The sequence below is a fragment of the Eretmochelys imbricata genome, chromosome 15 (genome assembly GCF_965152235.1).
Source record: "Eretmochelys imbricata isolate rEreImb1 chromosome 15, rEreImb1.hap1, whole genome shotgun sequence".
Taxonomy (NCBI): domain Eukaryota; kingdom Metazoa; phylum Chordata; order Testudines; family Cheloniidae; genus Eretmochelys; species Eretmochelys imbricata.
This window is the reverse complement of record NC_135586.1, coordinates 30976938-31003522: the sequence shown is the minus strand read 5'-3', so window position 1 is coordinate 31003522 and position 26585 is coordinate 30976938. Positions and strand designations below refer to the sequence as shown.

At 46.7% G+C, this 26585-nt stretch overlaps 1 protein-coding gene across 1 annotated transcript in view; it reads right to left on the bottom strand.

Annotated features, from left to right (window-relative positions):
* MYO18B (myosin XVIIIB) overlaps window positions 1-26585 on the bottom strand; it is a 183580-nt gene that overhangs the window by 88507 nt on the left and 68488 nt on the right. Inside the window, exons 18-26 of the mRNA XM_077834845.1 lie at window positions 26267-26459; window positions 23306-23415; window positions 14437-14502; window positions 12556-12684; window positions 11522-11665; window positions 8128-8217; window positions 2957-3076; window positions 2107-2215; window positions 949-1073 (exon numbers count right to left, since the gene is read on the bottom strand). Of these exons, the coding sequence (XP_077690971.1) occupies window positions 949-1073; window positions 2107-2215; window positions 2957-3076; window positions 8128-8217; window positions 11522-11665; window positions 12556-12684; window positions 14437-14502; window positions 23306-23415; window positions 26267-26459 (1086 nt within the window). The remainder of the gene's footprint in view (window positions 1-948; window positions 1074-2106; window positions 2216-2956; window positions 3077-8127; window positions 8218-11521; window positions 11666-12555; window positions 12685-14436; window positions 14503-23305; window positions 23416-26266; window positions 26460-26585) is intronic.

Sequence of the window (26585 nt, the reverse complement as noted above, 5' to 3'; positions counted from 1 at the left end):
ATGGTAATGAATATGCCCCGATCAAACATTGAAAAGTTGTGGGTTTGGTTTTTAATGGAGTTCAGCACGTCAAATGTCATTCCAGTTTCTAAGAAGATGTGGCGATGAGCTGCATCAAGGAGCTGATACATTTAGAGACGTGCGGAAGCTTGGCCATGGGCTCAGGGCTGCATGAAGAAGAGGACTCTAGTTCCGTTGCCCCAGGAAATTGCTATGTTCAGGTTTCCATTCTTTGCTGTACTTTCTTGATCAGCGTAAGCCAAAACGTACAAAAGTGGACAGTAATTTTGACTGCCCTCATTTTGGGGTGCTCCACTTGAGAGGCGGCGCAGGCTGTCTCCCACCCCCTGAAAATCAGGGCCTTCTAGGTGCTTCAAGACAAGCACCTACAAATCGTGACCAGCACACACAAAACCACTTGTCATTTTTTTAAAACCGGGGCCACATTTTCCAAACGCAACCAGTACTCATGGAGAATTTAAGGCCCTGCAGGTGTGCACGTGCATCTTTTTATGCATATTCTCACATTTGACCCGTGCTGAATTCTGACGTATTCTTGTGTAAATTCAACTTTACAAAATGGCTGTTTTTTTCTCAGATTAACAAAGACTTGGTTATTTTCCTTGGGGGGCAAGAGTGTGACTGGAGAGATGTTACTATTACACATTGAAGAGCACAACCCTACAAACCCTTACTGGCAGAAGAAATCTTTGCTCATGCAACTAGCCCCATGGAGTTAGATAGGCACAGAGGCAGCTCCAAAGCTCTGCAAACAAATTCTAGAGACTGTGTCAACCCCCATCACTAGTGGCAATGGTTTTACCACAACAACAGATTTCTTCCAGATCAGGACAGTCAGGATGTTAACCTCTCTGCTCGCCCGACCCGTGCAGCTCCCCACTCACGTACAGAACAGAACAGGAACAGCGCTGACCTCTCAGCACTTACCTTTTGCTCCAGCTCTTTCCTACAGTTCAGTTCAGACTCCAGCCTCTCTTCAAACTGTGCGAGGCGTTTTCTGAGAAACGTGATTTCCATCTGAGCACAGTCAAATCGCATATGCCACTCCTCTTCTGTAAACAGAAAGGATGCCCAGGTAGCAGCCTGGAACCAGGCGGCAAGCACTCTAAGAAGGCTAATTCCCTTTTAACATGAGTAAAGGGTTGTATTCAACAAGTCAGCTAGACAAGCCAGACTGAGAACACTGGCACGATGCAGGTGCACTGCGCAGTGCTGACCCATCAAGGACATAAAAACATGTCTCTCCTGGAGTTCATGTGTATCACTAAACTCTCCGGGTATGTGACACTGCAGTTAAACACCTGCAGCTGGCCTGTGTCAGCTGACTCAGGCTTGGGCTACAAGGCTGTAAAATTGGGGTGTAGACATTCGGGCTCAGGTTGGAGCCCTGACTCTGGGACCCTTCACTTTATTTCATCCTCAGTAGCTGAAGTAAAACACAAACCAGCCTCTTGTCCCGCCCCCCCGCCCATACACACAATCTTTAGTCCTTGGACATCCCAGTCTAGTCTAGATAGGTTCTTTTACCGCACTCAGCACCATTGGCAGGATTAGAGGAGCTAAGCCTTCCCCATCCAGTAACCTTAACTGTACCCTCACCACGTCACAAGTGATGTGACTGTCTGTAAAACCCTCTGGTTTAAATACTCCTCACACTTCTGGAGTGTGGAGTCTCCAGGGCAGCAAAGAGAAGTACCAACAGCTACTTGGGCCGAGGCACTCGATCTCCATCCTTGCTCATCCTGCATTCCGAAGCCGTAGCAGCAGTGACGGGAGAAAAGAGGAGTCACTCCCAAGCTATGTCAGACCAGGCAATCTAGAGTGACAGATGGTGGTAAATATGCAGATGGGTTAAAGGTGGTTGGTGGCAAAGTTCTAGGAAGGGAATAGCACTGGGGTGTCCTGAAACTCCCAACAACCAGACAGATGCAAATGGGGTAAAACTGACAGGACACTGGGGGCCCCATTCAGACCTGGGTTACAGAGGTGACATCCCACTGAACACAACAGGGGTGCAGCCATTTACACCCAGTCTGAGTTTGTCTCTGAAGCACATCACTGCTCTTGAAGGTTAGTGCTCCCTACCTCCAGCAGCACCACTTATCCCAATTTCACGCAACTGAATTTGCTGCTGAGCTTCTTCCAGCTGCTTTTCCACGGACTCCAATTTCTTCTGCACTTGGTCGTATTTACTCTGAAAGGAAGAAGTGGGTCAGCTCCTACCAGCTGCAAGCAAACTGCACGGACCAAATAGAACCAAAACTGTCTTCCCCCAGGGCAGCCACACTTCCAGCTGTGATCCTGACAGGAAAGGTCACACTAGTGCCCGCTTTTTCACTATATCTGGCTTAATCAGAAATAATAGATTCCAGCCCTGGCAGCTGGATTCATACACTCAACAGTCTGAGTGAAACCGAGTATGAAACTGAAATAAATAATAATGATATCATATGCACTCATCCCTAGTGCCTTTTCTCCAGGATTTCCAAGTGTTTCACAGACATGGGCAAGTGCTGTCTTCATATTACAGGTGGGGAGTACGAGCCACAGAGAGGAGAAGTGACTTGACCAAGGTCCCAGTGAGTTAGTGGCAGAGATGCATACAAAACTCAGGTCTCCTTCCTCTCAGGCCATGCTTGCATTAGGCTGCTCACCCCAAAGAAGTGAAGGTTTTCAAATGTTTCTCACACATCTCGGTACACAATGGCTGGTACTGTGTTTGCCCTTATAACCAGCCCCCAGAGTGCACTTCCCCATTAGCGCAGACTTGAGCCCCATGGCTGAGCTCCCTCTACACAGTCATAGCTCTCCTGGTCCAAGTGAAAGGGGCCCGCACTGCTCAGTGCCGGAGGTGTGTGCTGGGCTGCCCTCAGCCAGGAGCTGCTCTGTCTGGGGAGAGCACAAACATGCCAAGCTCGTCAAGCCTGACACTCACCTGCAGTTCTTTTATCTCTCGTGACCCACGGAGCCGCTCAGCCCGTTCACCTTCTAGGACCTGGCAGGCCACTTCGCCTTTGAACCGCTCATCTGAGAGTTCAGTCGTCAAGTCTAAGATCTGGGGGAGTGTAACACAAAGTCAAGTCGGAGCTGGCCGAGCACACCAGCGCTCTTCTATGGGAAGCCAACAGAGGTGCCTGGATTGGAACAAGAGTCACTTCCAGTCACATTTGGTCCCTCTCCGACTACTAACAGAGCCCTGGTTGAACTGGGTTTATCTGGGCAGCTGAACATGCTCGGGGGTGGGGGGGGAAGGGGGTGGATGGGGGGGGCAGGGGCTGCACAACTGACATGGGGAAGACGAGCTACTGACTTGTACTAACAGCTGATTTGGTTTCTGAAGCTTCCCCACTCTGCAGACAGGATCAATGCACAGTATTGACTGACTCTCGTTCTCCTCCTGGAAACATGTTTGTTACCTCCTCTGGAAGCCTGGCTAGAACTGAAGACTGCCTTGTGCTGACGAGCTGGAAAGCGCAGTAGCTGGCATTGTCTGAGTGCAGAAGCTCCCTGCGGTAATATTCATTTGTGCGTTTGCTGTACCACCTGCTGCCTCTTTTATGTGCTCATGCTCAGAACTCTGCTGACTGCACTAGGTTACATTTTCACCTTCCCTTGTCCTGAAAGACGCAATAACAGTTCAGTCTATCCTCCCATACGCCCTACAAACCCACTGGGTCGAGCCCAGTTAATCCAATCTGTACTTTAGCACCTTGGTCTCATGTTCTTAGGTCCCTTTCAGTCCCCCAGTTAGTTGTACTGCAGACTGTGTCAGGAAAGTATTTTATTGACATACAATGATTATTACAGGCGGGGCTGGGAACACCACTTATTATCAGTGTTGCCGGACACTTCCCTTCATAAGACCCTGTTTTCAGTAGCTTATAACTTTGCCAAACTACAACTGTTTGAGCTGAAATTTTCTATGCCACGTATCTGCCTCACGCTGAATTTTACCAGAATTTTTCAGCCAAAACAGTTCAGCCATTTCCAAGTACAAAGCTGGGGAAAACATGTTTTGCCCACGTTAAAAAAAAATCTCGCAACCTTCTCTTTGGGAAGCTCTAGCATCTCCATCCTTTGGAGCAGTGATATGAAATTTGGCAGGTGGGTGGATATTGTGTCAGGGAGATGCCTTTGGCTATTCCTGTGAGAGAAGTAGGAGAGGGACAAGAAGAGAGAGATCTGATAAGGATCTGGGTGTGGAGGGAGAAGTGGGACTAGGACTGGCTCGGAGAGGAGAATGGGACTGCGATGACCATCCAGGGAAGCAGAAGAGATGGGACAGGTTGGAGAGGATGGGGCAGAAGGGTCCGGCTTGGTGGAAATGAGCAGAAGAGTCTGTGCCCACTAGAGCACACTCCCTTTCACAGCCTGAATCCAAGATCCCTGAGTCTCACCATCACTCTGCCATCAGCAAATATCTGTGAAACCCACTGGCAAAATGTCCCATCCCCTCTAGTGCCGGTCCACACAGAGGATGACAACTTACTACCACTAACGCTTACTCTGTTAGTTCAAATGGCAGAGGTCTGTATGAAGGAGCTGAAGGTTCCAACCCAGCTGATGACGCACATGGGTACCAATGTGATCCCACCTGATGGAATTTCTATTTTTTCAGTTTGTTTTCTAAACCTAGAAAATGGCAATTTTAATAATGTTCTTTTAATGTAGGCTTATGTGTGCAACCAGTTATTTATATTACAGTAACCCATAAAATGTGCACGGCCCTATGCAGACAGAAAAACAACGTACCAATTGCAAAAACAGAAGAAAAAAAAAACAGGAGCAAAGGATATGGCGTACAAGCAATGTGATTGGTTTAGTGACTGGCACATGGCCCATTAGTGCCACATCTTTTGTATGCATTAGTGTGTGTACGCCCAGGAACGTTCCCACGAGCCATTAATGACTAAATCAACACAGGGTGGATGGTTGTGATCAACAATCCAATTCACCACCAAGGGGAAGGGGGGAAGGGAAGGAGCAGTCGATAAAGGATTTTCCACCATGAAATGCACTTGACTGCTCTTCCACAGGGATTGAGGAGAAGAGGGGAAAGCATTGGCCAAGGTTTAAGTCTGAGCCTCCTCTGTTTTGCTCCTTGTGGCTGTGTTTCACACCCTTTGCAAAGACGTAGAGGACAGCACTAGGTGCCAGGCAGTGGAGGAAAAGACCCTGCTTCTACAAAACGACTTGCCATAAATTGGGCAGCTTCTCTCTACTTCACACAAACGCCACTTTGGAGCAATTAATTCATTAACGTGGTAATTACACTGGTGGGAGCCTAGGGACAGCAAACTTGTGTCAGCCTCCAAACAAAACCTTCAGCCCGTTCCTAGGGGACAGTGGGGATCTGTGTAAATAATGACAGAAAAACATCTCTGCCGAGAGAGCTAAATTGTTCTTTGCTGCTCGCATGAAAACACTGTCATCCCCAAAGCGAATACTCACTATCTGCCTGGCCAATTTACTGATGCTTCCTCAGCCTCTGAGCATTGCAGTACGCTGCATTACAGTGTAATGCGTCTGCACGTGTGCCATGACCTCAGCCCTGAGCTCCACGGCGGTCATTAGCATGAACCCCTGGCTCCGCTGAAGTCAATAGTCAAACTCTAACTGGCTTCAGTGGAGCCCAGGTTTCTCCCAGACCTCGCTCCTCTGCTGGCACAGAGCTCTGTAGCTGACTCTCATGTAACTCCCCTCTCCCCTGCAAAGGGTCATGCCAGGAAGAGGAGGACAGGCTGGAGTTCACTGTGATCGGATTATCCCCAAGCTGGCCTTCGGGACCACAGCCAGATACGCCTCATATAGAGCAGTTCTGGGGCTGGACCAGCTCCAACTGCAAACGACCCCCTCCCTTCCGCCCCTTGAGCTGTGCCCAGTGGATACTGAGAACAGCTGAGGACTGAGGCTACACAGGGCCATGCAGTTACACACTGGAAAGCAAGTAACTGTTGGAGCAAATATTTTCATACAATTTGCCCATTGCGGAAACCATACGACATCGACTGGGTGCTGCGATTAGGGTAAATCAGGGTTCCACACTGCTCTCACTGCTCAGACTGCCCAATGTTAAATTCCAGTTGAAATAATCAGCATGTGGCTACAGGACTAAGACATTAACTGAAAACGTGATTTCCCCCTTCTGCAATGTCTATCTGACCAGGATCTGGCCCTGCAACCAGACCTGGCTGGCTGGTTCCCGTGGAGGCAGCTGGAAGGCTCCAGAAGTAGAAGTTCCAAACAGATCATTGACTCTTACAAACTGTCCAGAAAATCAGAAAAGATGGAAACATGCAGGCTTAAAACCATTTCCTTCTCCTATTTGACAGCCTCCTGGAGAACCTTTTAAGGCACTTTACAGCTTGCAGGAGGGCTGTACACGCGGCTCTGGCAGTGGACCAAGTGTAGCTTCGGGAAGTGAATTCAATCTGTGAGAACGCAGAATCTATAGATAGGCAGCTCAGAGACCCGGCGAGTAGCAAGGCCAGGTGTTTAGTCATCTCACACACTCCCAGTGTAGAGCCAAGTCTAGGACCAGAGTGCAGACTCCTACATGCTGCCCAAGCCAAGGCCTGTTTTGTGCTGAGTACATCTCCCAGCCCCTTCTTTCTGAAGCAGAATAACCCTGCCCCCAGCTGCTGTCTCCAGAATCCTGATATCTGCTCCAATGCTTTTAACACCCACAGCTCACGACGGGGTCACACTCTGTGCCCACAGATTGGTGGGCTATTTTACTGCCTGCCTCCTCCTCTCCTTGTCAGCATTTGTTCCATTAAACGAAGCTAATTCTGGTATCTGCAGACAGAGGTGCTGGATCTAGGGGGGCTGCCACACCCCCAGGCTCTAAGTGGTTTCCACCATACGCAGGGTTTACAGTTTGGTTCGATGGCTCTCAGCATCCCCACGACACAAACTGTTCCAGCCCTGCTGTCTGCAGAGGTTGCTGAGACTGCTGTCTGAAGAGTGAAATGAGAACATGTTAGATTTGTGTACAATTTCTAGTCTGATCAGAGTCCTTGTCAGGGGGCTGGATTCCAGCCGTTTTTCAGCACTCGAATACCCCGTGTCTTTGGTGAGCTGTGACTACAGGGGGATGCTGCCACTTCCTCACTGTCCTTCACTTTGGGTGCGTAGCTGTTACGCTGCCCCTTGCAGCCAGGCACTGAGGTTGCAAACCAGGGGGAGATCTGTGTGACGGTGTGGGGGGAGCAGGGGGAAGGTAAAGGGGCTGGGCCCAGAGATGTGTGAGCACTAAAGCAGACACGAGAGGAAATGCCAACAGAGCATTCCATGCTGAGATGTAGATTTGTGATGGCATTTATTAAAGGGGCATCAAAGTGGCCCATGATGAAGCTCCTTTTGAGACACTGGCCCTATGAGCTGGACGGTACCAGAGAACTCTGTTAACACTGGTCATGCTCATTGTGTTGGCCCCTGGGACCCCAGCAGCACACGGCCCATCCCTCTTACATGAACTGATTACCTGCTAGTTACTTCTAATCTCATGGTCTGTCAGCTGGCATCAGTGCCAGTCCCTCAAAATAACAGGGAGCCTCTAAAATTGCTCAGCAGCCAAAATAATGGCAGGCAGCGTACAACGATTCCTCCATCTGCTAGGAATGAAAACACCCATCCGCACGCAAACATCCTAATAGAGAACAGCAAAAGCTGCCGCCTTCCCAAATGGCCCATTGCATGCACCTGACCTGATAAAATTAATCAGTGGGTAATTTTCTTGGTAGATTAAATATAAAATCAGCTCTTCAAGGATTGTTAACCCATGTACAAAAATGACAACATGAAGGTTTTCAGAACCCAGCTCTCGACTCCCAGTCGGGCTGGAGAGGAGTACAGTGGAGAGGAGATGGATGTGGACAGGCATCACAGTATTCTCTCTAAACAATCTGCAAGATAATGACAGGGAGACAACTGGCTCGAGCCCAGACTTGTGTTGAACACACCAGCAGGTTTTAGACTTGTCTGACTCCTCACATAGCCAATACAATTCAACTTCAATCTTTTGGGACACACCTTAATTTGTAATTGTGATCTAATAAAACCACATAGGAAAGAGGCACAAAGAGTTAATTTGTCAGGGTTTACCTTGCTTTCCAGCAGTTCTGTGTTCTGCCGAAGCTCACTACGTGACTGCTCTGATTTTTCGAGCTTTCTTCTTAGCACTGCAAGCTCCTCCTAAATAAAATTGCCAGACACAAACTTAGAGTTCTAGCCTCCTTTGTTTATTTATAAATCTAGTTTTTCTGTTAAAAATAAGTGGGAGAGACATAATTACCTTATTAAGAAAATTTACTGGGCGAGTTTAAGGGCTGATCGCTGTTAATTGCTTGGAATGTGGTTTCTGACACTAATTTAAATGGAGGGAACATCAGCTTTGGTGTATGCACAGCACACATTTAATTAGAAAGAAGCAAACCTCAGACGCATTGGATGAGCATCCAAGTGCCTGAATGCTGCTTATCAAATAAATATTCCTGAAACCCTGGCCAGCTATGAGGCAGGAACAGCTGCAAAGACACACTTGTGAGATCCCAGCCTTTCCTCTTGCCAGGCAGGTTAACAATATTGAAAGAAGAACTTTGCCTTGCAGTGTCTTGACCATTTGATGTCCGATGCTGAACAGAACCAGAGTGTGCAGAGACATGGTTAAATGCAGACACCAAAGGGTGGCAGGGCCTTTTGGAACCTCCAACAAGTTTTGAGAGATAAGCAAAGGCTGGGGTCAGTTTTCGTTTTATCTGATCCAGCTCACACATCCCTAGTTAAAACCCACTAAGGGAGGAGGAGGAACAGCCAAAGCCAAGGAAGATATGCTGAGGACTTAGCACAAGCCACAAACTGTGAGAAAGACTGAAAGCTAGTTTCACCGGGGCAGTGAGTACCTGTTGAAATAGACTCACTAGTGACAGAGGATGTGGAAAAAGCTAATGTACTCAATGCTTTTTTGCCTCTGTCTTCACGAACAAGGTCAGCTCCCAGACTACTGCACTGGGCAGCACAGCATGGGGAGGAGGCGACCAGCCCTCTGTGGAGAAAGAGGTGGTTCGGGACTATTTAGAAAAGCTGGACGTGCACAAGTCCATGGGGCCAGATGCGTTGCATCTGAGAGTGCTGAAGGAGTTGGCGGCTGTGATTGCAAAGCCATTGGCCATTATCTTTGAAAACTCGTGGCGAACGGGGGAAGTCCCGGATGACTGGAAAAAGGCTAATGTAGTGCCCATCTTTAAAAAAGGGAAGAAGGAGGATCCTGGGAACTGCAGGCCAGTCAGCCTCACCTCAGTCCCTGGAAAAATCATGGAGCAGGTCCTCAAGGAATCAATTCTGAACCACTTAGAGGAGAGGAAAGTGATCAGGAACAGTCAGCATGGATTCACCAAGGGCAAGTCATGCCTGACTAATCTAATTGCCTTCTATGATGAGATAACTGGTTCTGTGGATGAAGGGAAAGCAGTGGACATGTTGTTCCTTGACTTTAGCAAAGCTTTTGACACTGTCTTCCACAGTATTCTTGCCAGCAAGTTAAAGAAGTATGGGCTGGATGAATGGACTATAAGGTGGATAGAAAGCTGGCTAGATTGTCGGGCTCAACGAGTAGTGATCAATGGCTCTGTGTCTAGTTGGCAGCTGGTATCAAGTGGAATGCCCCAAGGGTCGGTCCTCGGGCCGGTTTTGTTCAATATCTTCATAAATGATCTGGAGGATGGTGTGGATTGCACCCTCAGCAAGTTTGCAGATGACACTAAATTGGGAGGAGAGGTAGATACGTTGGAGGGCAGGGATAGGATACAGAGGGACCTAGACAAATTAGAGGATTGGGCCAAAAGAAATCTGATGAGGTTCAACAAGGACAAGTGCAGAGTCCTGCACTTAGGACGGAAGAATCCAATGCACAGCTACAGACTAGGGACCGAATGGCTCAGCAGCAGTTCTGCAGAAAAGGACTTAGGGGTTATAATGGACGAGAAGCTGGATATGAGTCAACAGTGTGCCCTTGTTGCCAAGAAGGCCAATGGCATTTTGGGATGTATAAGTAGGGGCATTGCCAGCAGATTGAGGGACGTGATCGTTCCCCTCTCTTCAACACTGGTGAGGCCTCATCTGGAGTACTGTGTCCAGTTTTGGGCACCACACTACAAGAAGGATGTGGAAAAATTGGAAAATGTCCAGCGGAGGGCAACAAAAATGATTAGGGGACTGGAACACATGACTTATGAGGAGAGGCTGAGGGAACTGGGATTGTTTTGTCTGCGGAAGAGAAGAATGAGGGGGGATTTGATAGCTGCTTTCAACTACCTGAAAGGGGGTTCCAAAGAGGATGGCTCTAGACTGTTCTCAGTGGTGCAGATGACAGAACAAGAAGTAATGGTCTCAAGTTGCAGTGGGGGAGATTTAGGTTGGATATTAGGAAAAACTTTTTCACTAGGAGGGTGGTGAAACACTGGAATGCGTTACCTGGGGAGGTGGTGGAATCTCCTTCCTTAGAAGTTTTTAAGGTCAGGCTTGACAAAGCCCTGGCTGGGATGATTTAATTGGGGATCGGTCCTGCTTTGAGCAGGGGGTTGGACTAGATGACCTCCTGAGGTCCCTTCCAACCCTGATATTCTATGATTCTAAATGGAACTATGGTTGGAGCAAGCATCATTCCACTGACATCAGAGAGCTGAGCCTGGTCTGCCAGGGGTGAATCTGGCCTGCTAGCCCTGTTCATCACTGCAGAGCCCAGTGTTTGGCAGCCAGAAATCAGCTGCTGTACATGGTCCCTCCCTGGACTAGGTGGTCTGCTTACCAGAAGGCCGATATTTCAGTGGTTTCTCAGGAGCCTTTGGAGTTGGAAAGAGCATGGGGGGTTTGGGTGGGGTCCCAGGAAAGTACATTTTCATGGTATGGAGTCTGGGCTCCATGTTAGATTGTTTAGGGCCCCTGGAAAAGAACCTCCATGAATGTGGCACATAGAAAAGTCCCCCTCTTTAAATGCCCCTTCTCCAGGCAAGCTGAGGGCTGCTTCCCACTTCTCCATTCGGATATGATAGAGAGGGGCCTGTTCCAGAACTTTATATCTGGACCCTCCCACGTCCCAGTGATGGGGCCATGTCTAAACCAAAGCCAGAAAGGGCCTCTTGTCCAGAGCCAGGACCGGGATGGGATACAGTGCCTGTATTTGCACCCAAACAGCTGGTCTTGCCTTTGTAATGGGCTTGAATTTAATTTCACAGACCGACTTGTCGCCTGTGTGTTTCGTTTTATTCTAAGCTGAGGTTCAGATTCCCACTTTCCCCAGGTGTCCCTGAAAAGCCTTATTCTTATTTCTCGGACAAGCTGAAAACACATTACCCAGCTCACACAGTGCAGGACTGGAAACAGGATTTAAAAATTGGGTATGACCAACAAAATGTGTCTTTCTTCTGGCAGTAAAACCTACTTCCTGTCTGGCTGGCATGCTGAGCATCCCATTCAGTGTCTTTGCTCTACTGTTACATACGTTTTTGACTCGGAGCTGGTCTTCCACTATGTTCACACTGAGCAATGGCCGAACATAGCTCATCAGCTGCCACCACGGCCAGTCCTTCACCACGCGGAACACTGCCAGATTCTTCTGGATGCACCGAATGGCTAGGCGCTGAATCTGAAATTAGAGTATCAAAAACAATGGCACTCTTCCAACAATGACATCGGTCTCATTCCAGTATAGTGAGATATGAGCAAGAGTTCCAGATGAGTGTTAAAATGGAGCACTTCGCCAGAATCGAAACAGGGCACAGGACCGTGCCGCTTCCGGCAGAGACAAGGCCAAAGAGCTTGGTATTAAAGAAGATCTGAAGGATGTTACCAACTAACATCAATACGTGGCTTAGGGAATGGATTGTTCATTTTCCAGGCTGCACAGGACTGTGCTGCTTGACTTCCGAAAGTCAATACACATGGCCCTGAGCTGTGGTTTGACCCCCCTGTGCCTAGTTGCTCGGTTACATTTGGCTTTGCAAGATTTAGCTTGAAAACTAGAATGTACAAATTAAAAATGAACCGTGCAAACTTTTTAAATACAATGAGCCGTGTGTCTGTGTGTGCATGCGTGTCGAGAGGCTGTTGTTAACGTTACACAAGACCCAGGAATTCTGAAATATAGGAGCCAGCATGGGATACCCTACTCACGCTAAGCAGTACCTTATGCCAGGAGCTGCCCCACCAGTATCACTGGGGCTGCTCACGGTGCTATTCAACAGAAGTACAGGGGTCATAATATGGCCCATGATCAATGGGCAAACGTTTGTTCCATCTCCTATTCAATAGGATCATTTCAAGCTTTTCCAGATCTACCGACAACATACTGCCCGGGGAAATGAGACCTCTCTCCTGCCCAGGGTGACCTAGGGCAACAGGAGAGAATACAGGAATGCCCAGCCCAGCCATACAGCAGTAGATCCATGGGTCACCTCCGGCCCAGCTGGGTTCTCCCAAAGAGGTGGGCGACCCCTGCAGCATGGTTGAGGCAAAGGAGCACAGGAAGGCGGTTACCTTTAATCTCTTGAATTTCTGGCGGGAGAGGAAGCCCTTGCAAGCTGCCTGGAGCAGAATCATGTTCTGGGATATCAGCTTCTCCCGCTGCTTCTCCAGCCTGGAGACTATGCCTGGCTTCAGGAAAACCTGGGGGCAATGGATGGAAATTGTTCACCGTCAGAAGTGTGGCCTCTCACCAGCATTTGTCCAGAAGGAAATAAGAGCTTTTCTTTTAACTGTGGCTTAGTGACCACCCCGCTAAAGCCAATAGGCCATATTCTGGCTTCTGATCCCCGCCCGCCAGCCTTCCTCTGAGATCTGCAGTTCCACACGTGTGTATCCAGACTCTGTCCCTATGTCTGTAACAATTAATGGTCTATATACAGCGGGTGGGAAGAGTCCCCCCTCTGTCCAGGGCTGGTGTGCCAGGGTACTGCCGTCATTGTCCCCCCAGCACAAAGGGAAAGGGCAGCAGTGAACCCCTCAGAGCTGAGCAGGCTGTAGCCATGGTCATGTCCTGATGGCCCCTCAGGGCCCAGCAAATCCTCACCCCAGATGGATGCTGTTGGAGGGAAGCACAAGCTATGTTTTTTCAGTGACTAAGAATGAGCGCCCACTCCCACCCCACTTCAAGGCATTGTTCTTGCTCTCTCCAGATATAACATCTCCACCACTGTCACTACGGCAGTGAACCTGCCCTCCCAACTCTGGTTGCGGGAGCCTTAATGGACCCCATTGTATTCAAACTTGCAGTTCACTCACCGTTTCTACTGTTTACACTGCCCTCTCTTTTACAGGTTCATGCCCTAACTCCTACTCAAAGCTGCATGGGGTTGAGACATTGACTATGGATCATTGGTCATTACCTGCTTTATGGGCAGATGACATTGGACTCTCTGTTGCAAAATGCATTTGCAATAGTGTATGCGGTAGCAATGGAAGCCATGTACCAAAGCAGGTCAGGAAGAAACAATGATGTCATTTACTTTACCTGAGCTTGTTACAAACATGTCTCAAACAATATAGATTGTGCTGATGTATTTGTATTTTGAAAGATCAATAGAGGGCTAAATTCAGAGATCCTGTTCCACTCCTTAGTCAAGCAAAATGCTCAGTGCTTTGACCAATATGGTTTAAATATTCCATATTACCCTTTTTATATTGAAAACTAATTAAATTAAAATAAAACTGTATTTGTGAGCCTTATAATATAATTGAAATCTATATTTTAAAAGAACCAAAAGGGTATCAGAGAGCATTTCCAAGAACCCTGGCTTTCTTGAGATAATGCTATGATTGCTTCACCCCTATTTGATTTTCTCATTAATGGCTATATTAACTTCACAATCCAGTACAAAAATCAATGTTCAGAGTGATGAAAATACGAACTCCTATATAACAAGATTTGACTGGTGTTGCTATCGTGCTTATTGATAAAATAAGAGGGGTTCACAGAAGAGATCATTGCAAACTATTGGATGCAGGACAAAAGAAGGTTATTCTTCTCCTGAGAATAATTCAATGAATTACATTTTTTCTCTACAGCATCCCTGAGATAGAGGCAGCAGTGTATATATAATTAATTTATCTCTGTGATTAGCTTTAAGTTTGAACGTGTTACTGTGGCAACTATTCATCTGGAAATGTCCTGCTTGTAGGATCTTAATGGCTTGATGTATAGTTCACATCAGGTAACATTGTCAGAAGTGACTGAGTGAGTTAGGAGCCTAAGTCTCATTGATTTCCATCGGGACTTAGACTCCTAGGTTTCAACATGGAAGCAAGAAAAATGTCTTTCACTGTATTAGGTTATTAGAGGATAAGTTCTGAATCTAAAGTGCTCCTGGTCACAAGCCTAGATTTTACACTGTTACAACACAAGGACTGTGGACAACATACCTGACTGTGTCCCACTGCTACACTTTTCTTTTCCAGATCAAGTACCTGGAAGAGCTCTTCTATTGCCTGTAGAGAAAGAGCACATTACGGACTGGACTGCTGAATTCATTGACCACAGAGACCTGGGTTTGACTTGAATTGAAACAACAGGGGATTGGCATAGATTATACTCTTCAGGCCAAATCAGACCAGCGTTACCCTCCACTAAAATTGACAGAGAGCTGCCATTATAACAGGCCTACAGTGTCGTGCTGAGGGGACGGGTGTGGCCAGATTAATGGTGTTAGTCTACAGGGTGCACGGTTTTGGTGCATAAGCACTAGAGGACAACCAGTGTCCCACACGAGAGATGCTGAGCACCCACAATTCCTTCTGAAATCTAGGGGTGCTTAGCTTCTTTTAGGGTTGCTCCCAAAGGTTGGGACCCCTCCTGCTCACCACAACGCGAACAGGTGTTTTGCCTTTGATTCAGGGGAGAGCAGAATCAACTCCATAGTGCTTTGGGCCTGGAGATGCTCAGAGCCCTTCAGGACTGGTCCTTAGAAGTGAAGAGCTGAATGTTCCTGTCATAAATATAAAGGGAAGGGTAAACACCTTTAAATCCCTCCTGGCCAGAGGAAAAACTCTTTCACCTGTAAAGGGTTAAGAAGCTAGGATAACCTTGCTGGCACCTGACCAAAATGACCAATGAGGAGACAAGATACTTTCAAAGCTGGAGGGGGGGAGAAACAAAGGTTCTCTCTGTCTGTGTGTTGGTTTTTGCCAGGAACAGAAAAGAAATGGGGTCTTAGAACTTAATAAGTAATCTAGTTAGATATGCGTTATATTCTGTTTTGTTTAAATGGCTGATAAAATAAGCTGTGCTGAATGGAATGTATATTCCTGTTTTTGTATCTTTTTGTAACTTAAGGTTTTGCCTAGAGGGATTCTCTATGTTTTGAATCCAATTACCCTGTAAAGTATTTACCATCCTGATTTTACAGAGGTGATTCTTTTACTTTTTCTTCAATTAAAATTCTTCTTTTAAGAACCTGATTGCTTTTTCATTGTTCTTAAGATCCAAGGGTTTGGGTCTGTGTTCACCGATGCAAATTGGTGAGGATTTTTATCAAGCCTTCCCCAGGAAAGGGGGTGTAGGGTTTGCGGAGGATTTTGGGGGGAAAGATGTTTCCAAGCGGGCTTTTTCCCTGTTATATATTTGTTAGACGGTTGGTGGTGGCAGCAATAAAGTCCAAGGGCAAAAGGTAAAATAGTTTGTACATTGGGGAAGTTTTAACCTAAGCTGGTAAAAATAAGCTTAGGGGGTTTTCATGCAGGTCCTCACATCTGTACCTTAGAGTTCAGAGTGGGGAAGGAACCTTGACAGTTCCCCATCAAAGTACAGCACAACTGTACATTAGAGAAAGCGAGACCCAGAACTACAGTCCACTCTAGCCCTGGGCAACTTGAAATGATTCCGTTAGACGCACCCTGGCCCCACCATGCAAATATCAAAGAGGGAATTCTTCCTTAGGTCTCTGGCAAGGATGCATTTTAAACAACTTTTTATTTTAAAATTGAACCTGTCAGAAAAATAATTGTTAGTTCTTTGCATAAAAAAAACAAGAAAAAGAAAAAAAAAAAGCCTGACGGTCTCACAGCAACTTCGCAGATGGATTTCATCCTCTCACCCCTGCTGGGCTTTGGCTTCACAGACTTGCAAAACATTTATTAAAAATATTTCCAAAGCAATGCAAGCAGAAATGACCCCAGTACTCAGTGCACCAGGAACATGCCCTTTCCTTTCTCATTACCTCTCAGCTCTGGCTATGCTGTGCAATCTCAACCATCCTGTTATTACTGCCTCTACAGTATAATGCATAAAACAATACATGTCCCTGTCCAGGGAAAAAATAAGCAGTTTGGTTTTAGGCATTTTTACTCCTCGTGTCTGCTCACATTACTTATTAATCACAAGGTACAAGAATGAGAAGAGCAGTAACTGAACTTATTTTAGGTTTAGGGCTTCCACTATGAAAATCATAATCACGGCTTGTTGGGGAACTTTTACAAACCCAAGCTAGTCTTATCAAAGAGAAGACGGTGTCTCATTACAGTTGAAATGTGTAGAAATTAATGCCATGCAAAGCTCGGTGGGCTGGATTTATGAGATTTCAGGAAAAGCTCCCTCCACCTCCCCTTTCCATTCAGTTTGGAGTTTAAACGAACCCCAAACATCAATGCAGAATGCAGCCCAAACAACTGAGGTTTGTAGGATTTCACCCCGAAACTCAACGGGTTTGATTTTCAGCTGGGATGACCAACCTGGGTTCCCAGTGACTTCAAATGGATTTGTGACTATTTCTAATAAACAGGGCCAAGTTTGCTCAGGCTCACATACGTTAACAAATCCTGCAGTGAACCTAACTCACTATTTGGGTTTGTAACAAGCCCTCAACCCAGGAGGCTTCAGTGGTTTGGAATTTGGTTGTGAAAATGTAAATGGAATCCAGTAAGAACATGCTAGTAGTGTGTCTCGGGAGTTCTGCAAACATCCCAGTGACTGGGCACCCACAAGCCACTATTTCTGTTCTGCCTTCTGTGATGTGCAGTCAGGAGATGAAGGATGTATCTAAGTACTTTATACTTCTTTTTACTCAGTAACCCTTTCCCTAAAAAGTGAAAGAAAGGCCCCCAACGCTGTTCACACAGGGCCATTGTAGATGGGCTTTCCTGGATCGTGTCTCTGAGTTCCTTTGACATGAAATGAGAATTGATAACTGATTCCACTTCCACTCCCCAGAGAGCAGAAAGACCAAAGCAAGAAAGGCGCCTCTGAAGCTGACTTCTGTAATAACGAGGCAAGGTAAGATGAGACCACTCAGCCACCTTGGAGGGAGAGAGCTATTTGAAAATATCAGGAGATGGAGCTCTGCACTGTCTTAAAAGGTGTCTTCAAGTTTTTGTTGTTTTCTGCAGTACAGAAAGGCTCCTTGACATGCTGGCAATTGAAAAATGTGACATATTCTTCAGAGAGAAAGCAGGAGGACTTTCAGAGGCTAGATTGACAGCTTTTAATTATAGTCTTTAGAAGAACTCTCCAAGGACACTTTCTCTTTGTTTACCAAAAGCCTACATAGTTAGGAAGAGCTGCAGGGAGTCTGAGGAGACAGCTCCATATTTTTCACAAATCCCATAAAAGGAGGAGGATGGAGGATTTCCTGGATAGTGCAAATCAGAGCACCTCTCAATAATACCGATATTCACGTATTATCAAAAGCATGGAACTCAGATGCTCTGGTCTTTGAGTCAAGATAATAAACTAGTGAAAAACAAAGGGCCAAAAAACATAGTGCACATCCTGATGAGGATGAATATGATCTAAAAGAGGGGCTGCTTGAAAATCCCAGACCTCAAGGAGTTTTTACTATAAAACCGTCAGTAAAACAACGTTCCACATAAAACCTTCCCAGAATAGTCTCCTTGTTTAAATTCAGACATGCACCCCTCTGTCACTAGAAACACATCTGTATGAGAAATATTTAAAAGTCACAGCATTATATGTGACCTCTCTGGAATGCTCCATAGCCTTCTGATATACAGGGCTGGCCAAACATAGCAGGGTTTAAAAGAGAACTAGATAAATTCATGGAGGTTAAGTCCATTAATGGCTATTAGCCAGGATGGGTAAGGAATGGTGTCCCTAGCCTCTGTTTGTCAGAGGGTGGAGATGGATGGCAGGAGAGAGATCACTAGATCATTACCTGTTAGGTTCACTCCCTCTGGGGCACCTGGCATTGGCCACTGTCGGTAGACAGGATACTGGGCTGAATGGACCTTTGGTCTGACCCAGTATGGCCATTCTTATGTTCGTTAAAGACTGGTTGAAGACAAAACAACATCACTGAGAATCTGGTTCCCAAATTATAAAAAATACAAAAGTCACACCTTTGGCTCACTCCTTTGAAATGCTCTGCAATCTGCAAGATCACAGACAAAGCCAAGGTTTCATCAGTCATTCATGAAAATGTCAAAAGCCCATAAAAATGGCTATTGATTTAATTTAGGCACCATTACAACTTTGTAAACTGAACTGAATCCGGCAGTAAAGTTATTTAAAAAGAACAAGAAGAGTAGAGAGGGAGTATAAAGGCTCAAGCAGCTGAGGGCCTCAGGAGTTCGGACCCAACACTGATGTGTAATGATTCTGTGGCTGCAGTCTCTCATTCATGTTGTGAGCAGAAGAGAGTATTGAAAGATCTGCCAGAGTGCTTGTTGGAGAACTACAAGAGAGCATTCCCAGATAAGCGACAGGGAGCCTAAACTTGTTATGCTGGGTGTATCTTGGGTGGAAATTGCTCTTTGTCTATAGATCTCTCCATATTTTATTCCAGTCTTCCAGGGTCTGATTGACAATGAAAATACTTCCATGGATTTCAGCGGACATGGGATCAGGGCCTGACTTGCATACACAGGACAAAACGTACCTTTCTATTAGGAGCAGAAATGGTCCTTGGGTGATACAAGTGACCTTGAATTGAAACCACGAGCAGCAGAAAAACCTGCCAATGGACATGGGAACCAAAGAACACACCGAGGTCAAAGGTCGATCCGAACTGCTAAATTTCCTTGAGGCACCACCAGACGTCAATAAAATTTGTGCTGCTGAGTCACGTAAGTGATTTTGAAAATCCCACCCAACATCCATGAATACATCACTAGTTAATCCTAACACCTTTCCTGCAGGTACTTGCACCACTGAACTGCTCAGTATTTCAAAGAGCTTTCACAGTTGTTACAGACATAAAAGCCTGGTTAATTCTCAGTGATGCCCTTTGCCTTCAGTCATAACGTATCCTGTATTTTCAATACCTCTTCTCTAACACAGCTGGCAAAAAATATTATCTTGCATCACTGACGGTTTCATATCAGTACTTAACTGACACTTCTTCTGAGGCCCTGCAGATTTATGTGGGACTCCTATGTGTGCCATCATTTTTCATTCACGTATAAAAATGAGAGCATCTTACCGACCTAGCGTGTATGTGAGTGCGCACACAGCCTGTATGTGTGTGAGATCCCATCTTTGTTAAGGCAATGTGTCAAAGTCTAACAAATCCGTTCCAGCATGGTGTTTTGTTGAAATCTGCATTGCTTTGATCTATCTGTATGGAGTTCTGTGAAGAGCTAAGCAGATTTGCCCATGAAAGTCTGACATAAGCTTTCTGGGCAATGTCAGACCCACTATGTAATGCAATTAGATACCATATTATTCATTTCTGAGGATGCAACAACGCAAATTTCCATGTGGAGCCAGGATGTATAAAATCTAAGAGAAAAGCAAGAGGGCACGTTTTCTTTGGTGCTAGTTTCTGAATGTTCCGGGGGATTCTCTGAAGTACACATCCTTGCTTCCTCTTCCTCCTTAAGCCCATTCTTAAACTGAATGAGACAACACTGAAACATGGCTACAAGATATCTGACTGAGGTCAGGCATGGAGACCAGGGCATGCTCAGCAAATGCAACCTCCTTCCATTCCAAGCTGTTGGGGCTGGGAAGGGTGGGGGCGGGAGAGACTTTGTGTTTAGTGGTACACTCACAAGTGAGTTTTAAATGCGTAAGCGATTATTAACTGTGGCCAAGCGTGAGAGTCAGACTGTCTAAGACTGTCAGCGCTTTGAGCCAGGGACTGTCTTGTCTTCTGTCTGTACAGCACCTAGCGCAACAGGGACCCAGCCTGGGCAACTCTTCTAGGAGCTGCTGTAAAACAAATAATAACAATGATAGTGAGGGACTGAGGCTGCCGGGGGGGACCGCACCTGGGAATCAATAACCTAGAGCTGAGCGAATACTGTACTATGGGTAGAGCTGAGCAAAGTTTTTGTAAAACATGTTTTCAGAGAAAAACGCAGATTAGGTGACCCCCCAATGTTCTGCAAATTTGCATTGGTTCACTTAATTGTTTCCGTAAATATAAATTAAAAAAAATCAAAATGATTTTTTGGTTCAAACTGTCCATATTTAAAAAACAATACACATGATTCAAAATGCTCAAAACCCAACCAAAATGTTAAATTCAAACCGAAACAGTTTTTTTAAAATTTCAACAACTTTTTTCCCCCAATTTTTTGGAATTGCCAATGCAATTCGGCTATTTGCCAAGCTCTAGTTACTGCATGGTGGGAATGGTTTAGAGATGGAATCAGAATACACATTTCTATTGCAAAGGCCCAATGCTGCGCTCCCTGAATCAACAATAAAACTCCCATTAACTTCAGTTCGTGAAGGATTGGGTCCTACAGAGAGAGAGAGAGTGCGTGTGCGTACACTGAACTCAAGACTCAAGAATAAAGAAAAACATCTCTTCTGCTTCAGTGGCTCAGTTAATGGAACTAATTGCAGCTTAATGCAGACTTCCTATAACACAGTGTCATTACAGCCAGCACTAGGGAGGATGAATTTTTCCAATCCCCTGCTTACGCTCTGCTGACTCATCAGCCTCTGTCTTCCTACAGCATTTAATAACAATATTGACCATTTCCAGCCGTCAAACTTGTCTGATAAAATCCTGAGGTCTGAACTGACTTTGCAGACTGGCAGTTTGCACAACAGAGCACATGGCTGTGTATAATTTATCTCCTATCGGCCTTTCCAGACTTTGAATATTTATCAGCTTTTTCATAACAAGTTACATTCCCTCGCCCCCCATTTTCACTCAAAATCTATGTGGGAGCAAATGAAACCTGCAAGCAAATAAACCAGTAGGTTTTATTCATGAGCATCCTTCTCCTTTCATACCTCTTAAGGGAAGGGAAAGAGTTGGTTGGAACTGGGATTTTCATAGGCTCCTAAGACAGGTTGGCTCCAACCGCCACAGAATTTTAATGGGCTTTGGGCACATCCTTGGAAATCCCCATCCTCAGCTGATAAGCCGCTCTGGTTATACAGAGAGCAGCAGCTTCACTTTTCTGCTGTGTTTATTGCACGTGGCAACAGGCTGACCTTGTTTTATCATTTTCCATCAGATCAGACTCCAGCCCCATCCCGTAACACTTCTAAAACTGATGAACCCCACGAGAAGTGTTTTGGTGAAGTCTGGGCTACGCAAAAGGCAAGTGTGTGACTGACATGTCCATTAATGAGAACAAATGGAGAGAGACGTTGATGATTAAATTATCCACCTTCCCTTCTATAAACGCTATCTTATTTTCTTCTGAGACACCCACAGCTGGAGGGAATCCATGGGCGATTTCTCCTTCTGTGTTGGGTGAAGGCAGAGGGAAAGGGTGCCAGTCACAGTGGCCAGGCCCAATCACTGCAGGGAGAATGGGAATCTGCGGTGATTTGTCACAATGCTAAAGAGACAGGCGGTGCTACCATCAGTCAATACAACACTCCTGCACAGGCCAGGCTGGGGAGGTGGATGGAGGAAGCATCACCTCGATGAAGCTTATGCCACTGTAGTTTTATGGCTCTCTCAATACAATCTCGGAGGCAGTTGTGGGTCTCTTCACAGGCTGCTCTTTGGCTGAGGGCTAACAAAACAAGTCCCTCTGCACTCAGGGGTTCCCCGACAGTGACCCTTTAAGCTTATTTCTGGCAGACAAACTGGGAGCTTTGGTCTACCCCCTCTGCCCGCTCCATGCTGAGGCTGTTTGCTGAAACTGGTGCAGAAAGCAAGCTGAGACCGTCCAGCCACCCACCCACCCGCTTCTCCTTCCACAGAGCATATGGAACTTGCTGTACAAAATAAAGTTACACTGTAATGTAAGGAGATTTCAGCCCAGACCACTGCAGAATAGGGCACTGGCCAGCCCCCCATAAGCAGGACTTTTAAATCAGTTAACACTGCTCGCTGGTATTTAAGGAGGAACAAAGCAAGTTACATTTCCAAGTTGGTTTCTCCAAGGCCTCTCCACTGTGCAATAACAGGGCAAATGCTGATAGCATGACCAGTACTCAGATTGTCTACTGCATTTGTGAAAACCCAGTTCTAGTGAGGAGAAGCACTAGGACTAGCCAGCAGCCTTGCTGCTGTTCCAGTCAGGTTCAGACAGATGCTAAAGTACCCAGGTCACTACAACCTCATTAACAAAAGGGAAGGATGAAGCCAAGAAGAATGGAGAGCTGCCCTCCACGAGCCAGAGAGGGCAATTTAATCCCCATCTCTGCACTGCGCCATGTGAAACATGCCAGAGTGTTGCACGGAGTATCTAGATTTCAGTACACGAAAGCAGCATGAACTCAGGTGCTCTTCTCCCCATGATTAATCCTCAGCTGAGAACTACAGGGGGAAATTAGAACGTCTCAGGCTTCTGAGATGAATACTCTGGCTGAATCAATGGCTGGCTAAGAGGAAGCTAGCAGATGAATCTCGGTTCCTTCGCTACTGTGCCCATTGTTTATCAAAATCAGCCCCACCCCAGTAAGCCATCACCAGCCCATATGCAGCCTCCACAAGTTTTGTTTACGAATACTGGGCTCTGACAGGTCATTGCCTGTACAACACATGGGCTGGCTCTGCAGATCCATGGGCCTGTCACTTCACTCGCAGTGTTGCCAGCTCTTGTGACTTTATAGTCAGTCTTGCTGTATTTGGTGTTTTCTTAAAGCCGCAGCTCCTGCAGTCAAGTCCTTACTTGAGAATCTCAGCTTTCATCTGTGTAATAAAAGCAAGCTCCCAGCCCTGGTGGCTGCAGAGAGAAGACTGAACACTTTTGTGAGTTCAAGCTGAAAGGCTCAGAAGCCAGGAGAGAAATAACAAGAACCCCAAATTGACTCTTTTTTCCACCTTGTGATTGAATGCTTGCAGCTGGGAACACTGCATGAGAATGGATCTGGCTGCGGGTCATTCCCTCCCCAGCAACATACTGTGGGCAATCCACACACCTTATTCTCATCTGGTATTTCATATGCTGATGTGTATTTCTTCATCACTGGCTGAGCCAGCACCTGGAAGCGGCGTCGGAACTGAGTCAGCACCATGCGATCCATGTAACCTGGGAGAGACAGAGAGGAGATAGGGTACAGATTTCAGAGGGGGGTGCTGCACGTTAGCTAATCAGTGAATCAGAATGGGGGCGATTCCATCGATCTCTACAGAAAACAAAAAACTGGGAGCAAATTCTCTTCCACCTGGGGTGACGGGCTATGCTGGGGTGGCTGGTGGAGAATAACACAACTTTCTTTCTGTTTTACAGAAAGCCTTCCAAAAAGCAGAGAGAGGGGAGAGCGCAGGGGAGAACATGCTAGTGCAAGGGACTGAAATGGTAAGAGAGAAAACAAGGCCTGGAGATACTCCCCATGAAGCAAGTCTGGGTGACAAGAAGGGCCATGGGCTTGCAAGCATATTATGCTACCTCATCACCACGACCTGTCAATAGAGTGACAGCCAGGGTTGCTCACCTTCTATCTACAGATGCATAGACCTTATTGTCCATTTTAAAAGGTAGCAACAACCTTACTGCCAGCTACTAAAGAGAGCTTTATGGCCCCCATCGCTGGGGCATCTCAGCACCTCACAATCAAGTGGTGAAGTGGGAAAGTGTGATGCTTATCCCCCTTTTACAGATGGGAAATTGAGGCACAGAGAATATAAGTGGTTTTCCCAGAGTCACAGAGGAAGCCTTTGGCAGAGCAGGGAAATAGCCCTGGGTCTCCTGAGTGCCAGGTCAGTGCCCTAAACACTGGGTCATCCTTTCTCCTTAGTGCACAGAAGCCATAGCCCCGGAAAGGAAGGCTGGCCATTTGGTTAACGTTCTGCACTGGGACTCAGGAGATTCTGAGCTCTGCCACAATTGATCTGCCCACAGACAAGTCACTGACTCTCTCTGTGCCTCCGGCCCGCCACGCATTAGGTGGGAACTGATCAGAGCTTCTTTCTCTCCCTTATTTTGTCAGTCTCGTCTGTTTGACTGTAAGCTCACAGGACCAGGGACTGTCTCCTTCTACAACACCAAGCACAACAGGTGTCATGTGGGACCTCTAGGGAGTATTGCAATACAAACCATCTTCACCCCGCCAAATCTCCACTCCACGGCTGTGCGAACACGATGAGGTGCCAATTTAAAATACATGCCAAAGCTTTTCGCTGCACCGTATTGGCCGAGAGAGAGAGAGTAACAGAGTCCCAGCTCCTGATCTGAAACGGACTGTCACCCAGCAGGTCAGCCTGCCATCTCAGCTAGAAATATTTCCCTGTGGCAGCTCCCGGCTCATTCTGCTTGATGTCAAAGAGAGCAAAAGAGTAATCAATAAGGCACCAAAGTAGGAATAATTTCTCTTTGTTCCTGATTGTACCAAATGCTCACACTCGCTCTCACAAGTGCTTTCGAATCCAGTTATATTTATTATTAACAAGCAGGAGAGAGGTATCCGCACAGCTTGCAGAGCCAGGATTTATTCGGCATCAGAAACTCTCCACCTAGCCCAATAATTCTAACAAACACGTACCCGGAGCAGTGAAAAATATCCTTCAAATAGTCTCTGCGTTCTGCTGTCCACACCTCTGTCGCTAAAGACACTGCAGTGGTTTGGAAGTCAATAACACTGCCTGGCTCGTGGGAAGAGACGATTATAAGGATGATTATCCCTGGACACCTCAAGTCTAGACCACTGCGAGGTTCCCCACCTGTGCCCAGCTCTCAAGGCCATGCACAAAGTACATCTAACGCAGCACGTGCCCCCCACCTTGTGGGCACAGCAGGGCACCAAGAACATAGACAGTCTATGCTCTGTACTCTCCACTGCAAGCCGTTTCATTGCCAGGGGAAACTCTACAATGCACTAAATAGCCTGGGCCCCCCGCTGTCCCTGCCCCTTTAGCCTCCACCATGGCGACTGCTCTTGGAAGGGACCCTGGCTGGATAACACTAGCATGAGTCAGAAGAAGCAGGGAACTCACTCAGAAACAGTTACTTGCCCCTGGAATCCAGCCCCACTGGAAGCCAGTCCAGGCACATTCTAGGGGAGACGAAAGATGCATCCAGATAAATAGAACAGTCACCAGAACTGAGTGGAAGTTGGTCTCAGCACTATGCAGCCTCAAAACTGGGACAATCTACACAGACCTCAGCTCTTTAGCGGCTCCCCTTGGCACAACCGCCTAGTGTTGTGGGGGAAAATGTTTGCAAGCCTTCTAGGTTGCAGTTCTTGCAGGCATTGGCTGGGGCACTCCATTACTGCAGAGCCAAGGGAGTGCCGGTTTTGACGTGTGGATGGAATTGGCAGTTTTTGTGCCTTGGTTCTGACTGTTTAAATGACAGGAGATCCAAGTCAGGGATATCCAATTTTTAAAGTAAAAGCTCAATAAGGAGAGCTCTGCTCAGCAGGAGAATCTGAACAGGCAGGGCCTGGCCTGATTTACTTTCCCCTCTGACACATCTGTGTTGCCAGTTGCTCAGCTGGGAGCATGTCATGTTCATCCATCTCAGTGGGGGAATAAGGGAGAAGTAGCCATTAGGACTGACGAGGTTATGGACATTTCAGTGGGCACAGCTCCATGACTGTAAACTGGCGGAGGGGACTGCCGTTCCGGAGTAGGCAGCACTGCTGTCAGGGGGTGGAGAGGTCCTGAAGAACCTCAGCCTGTGGTGAAGGAGCTAGAAACCAGGATAAATCCACCTCCTTCCCGTGGCCAAAGCAAAGACAAGTGGGTAATCACTGCACTCTGACAGACAAAGACAGGGCATGCTGAGAAGTGGCTAATCAGGAGGAGTGAGGAAGCTAGTGGTTTAGCAGCCCTCCATGTATTAGTAACTGCAAACTTGAACTGCTTTGGAGGACAGCGGCTAAGGGAGGGTGGGACGAACACATGCTTAAAAACTATCGCACCGCGTAGGCTTGCCATACCGATCCTGTACAGGCGTAATGCATCTAATAGCTGGGCCCCAGACAACTGAACTCTCAGAGTTGGTACGTCCAAAGTCAGCCCTCCTTCTCCTGTGACGCAGGGCTGGGAGGGCTTCCCTTCTGCTCCCACTCTTGGAACAAGACAATGGACAAAGTGTATCTGGGATCGTTTTACCAGATTTGTGAGAGCATCCTGCGGTATAAATAAAAGATGAATTAGATACGTCTGAGTTGGGGATTGAAGTAACAGAAGAACAGGAATTCCCTTTCCACCTCTTGATGGGCTTTTCAGCCACATACAAGGAGTTTCTTCAAATAA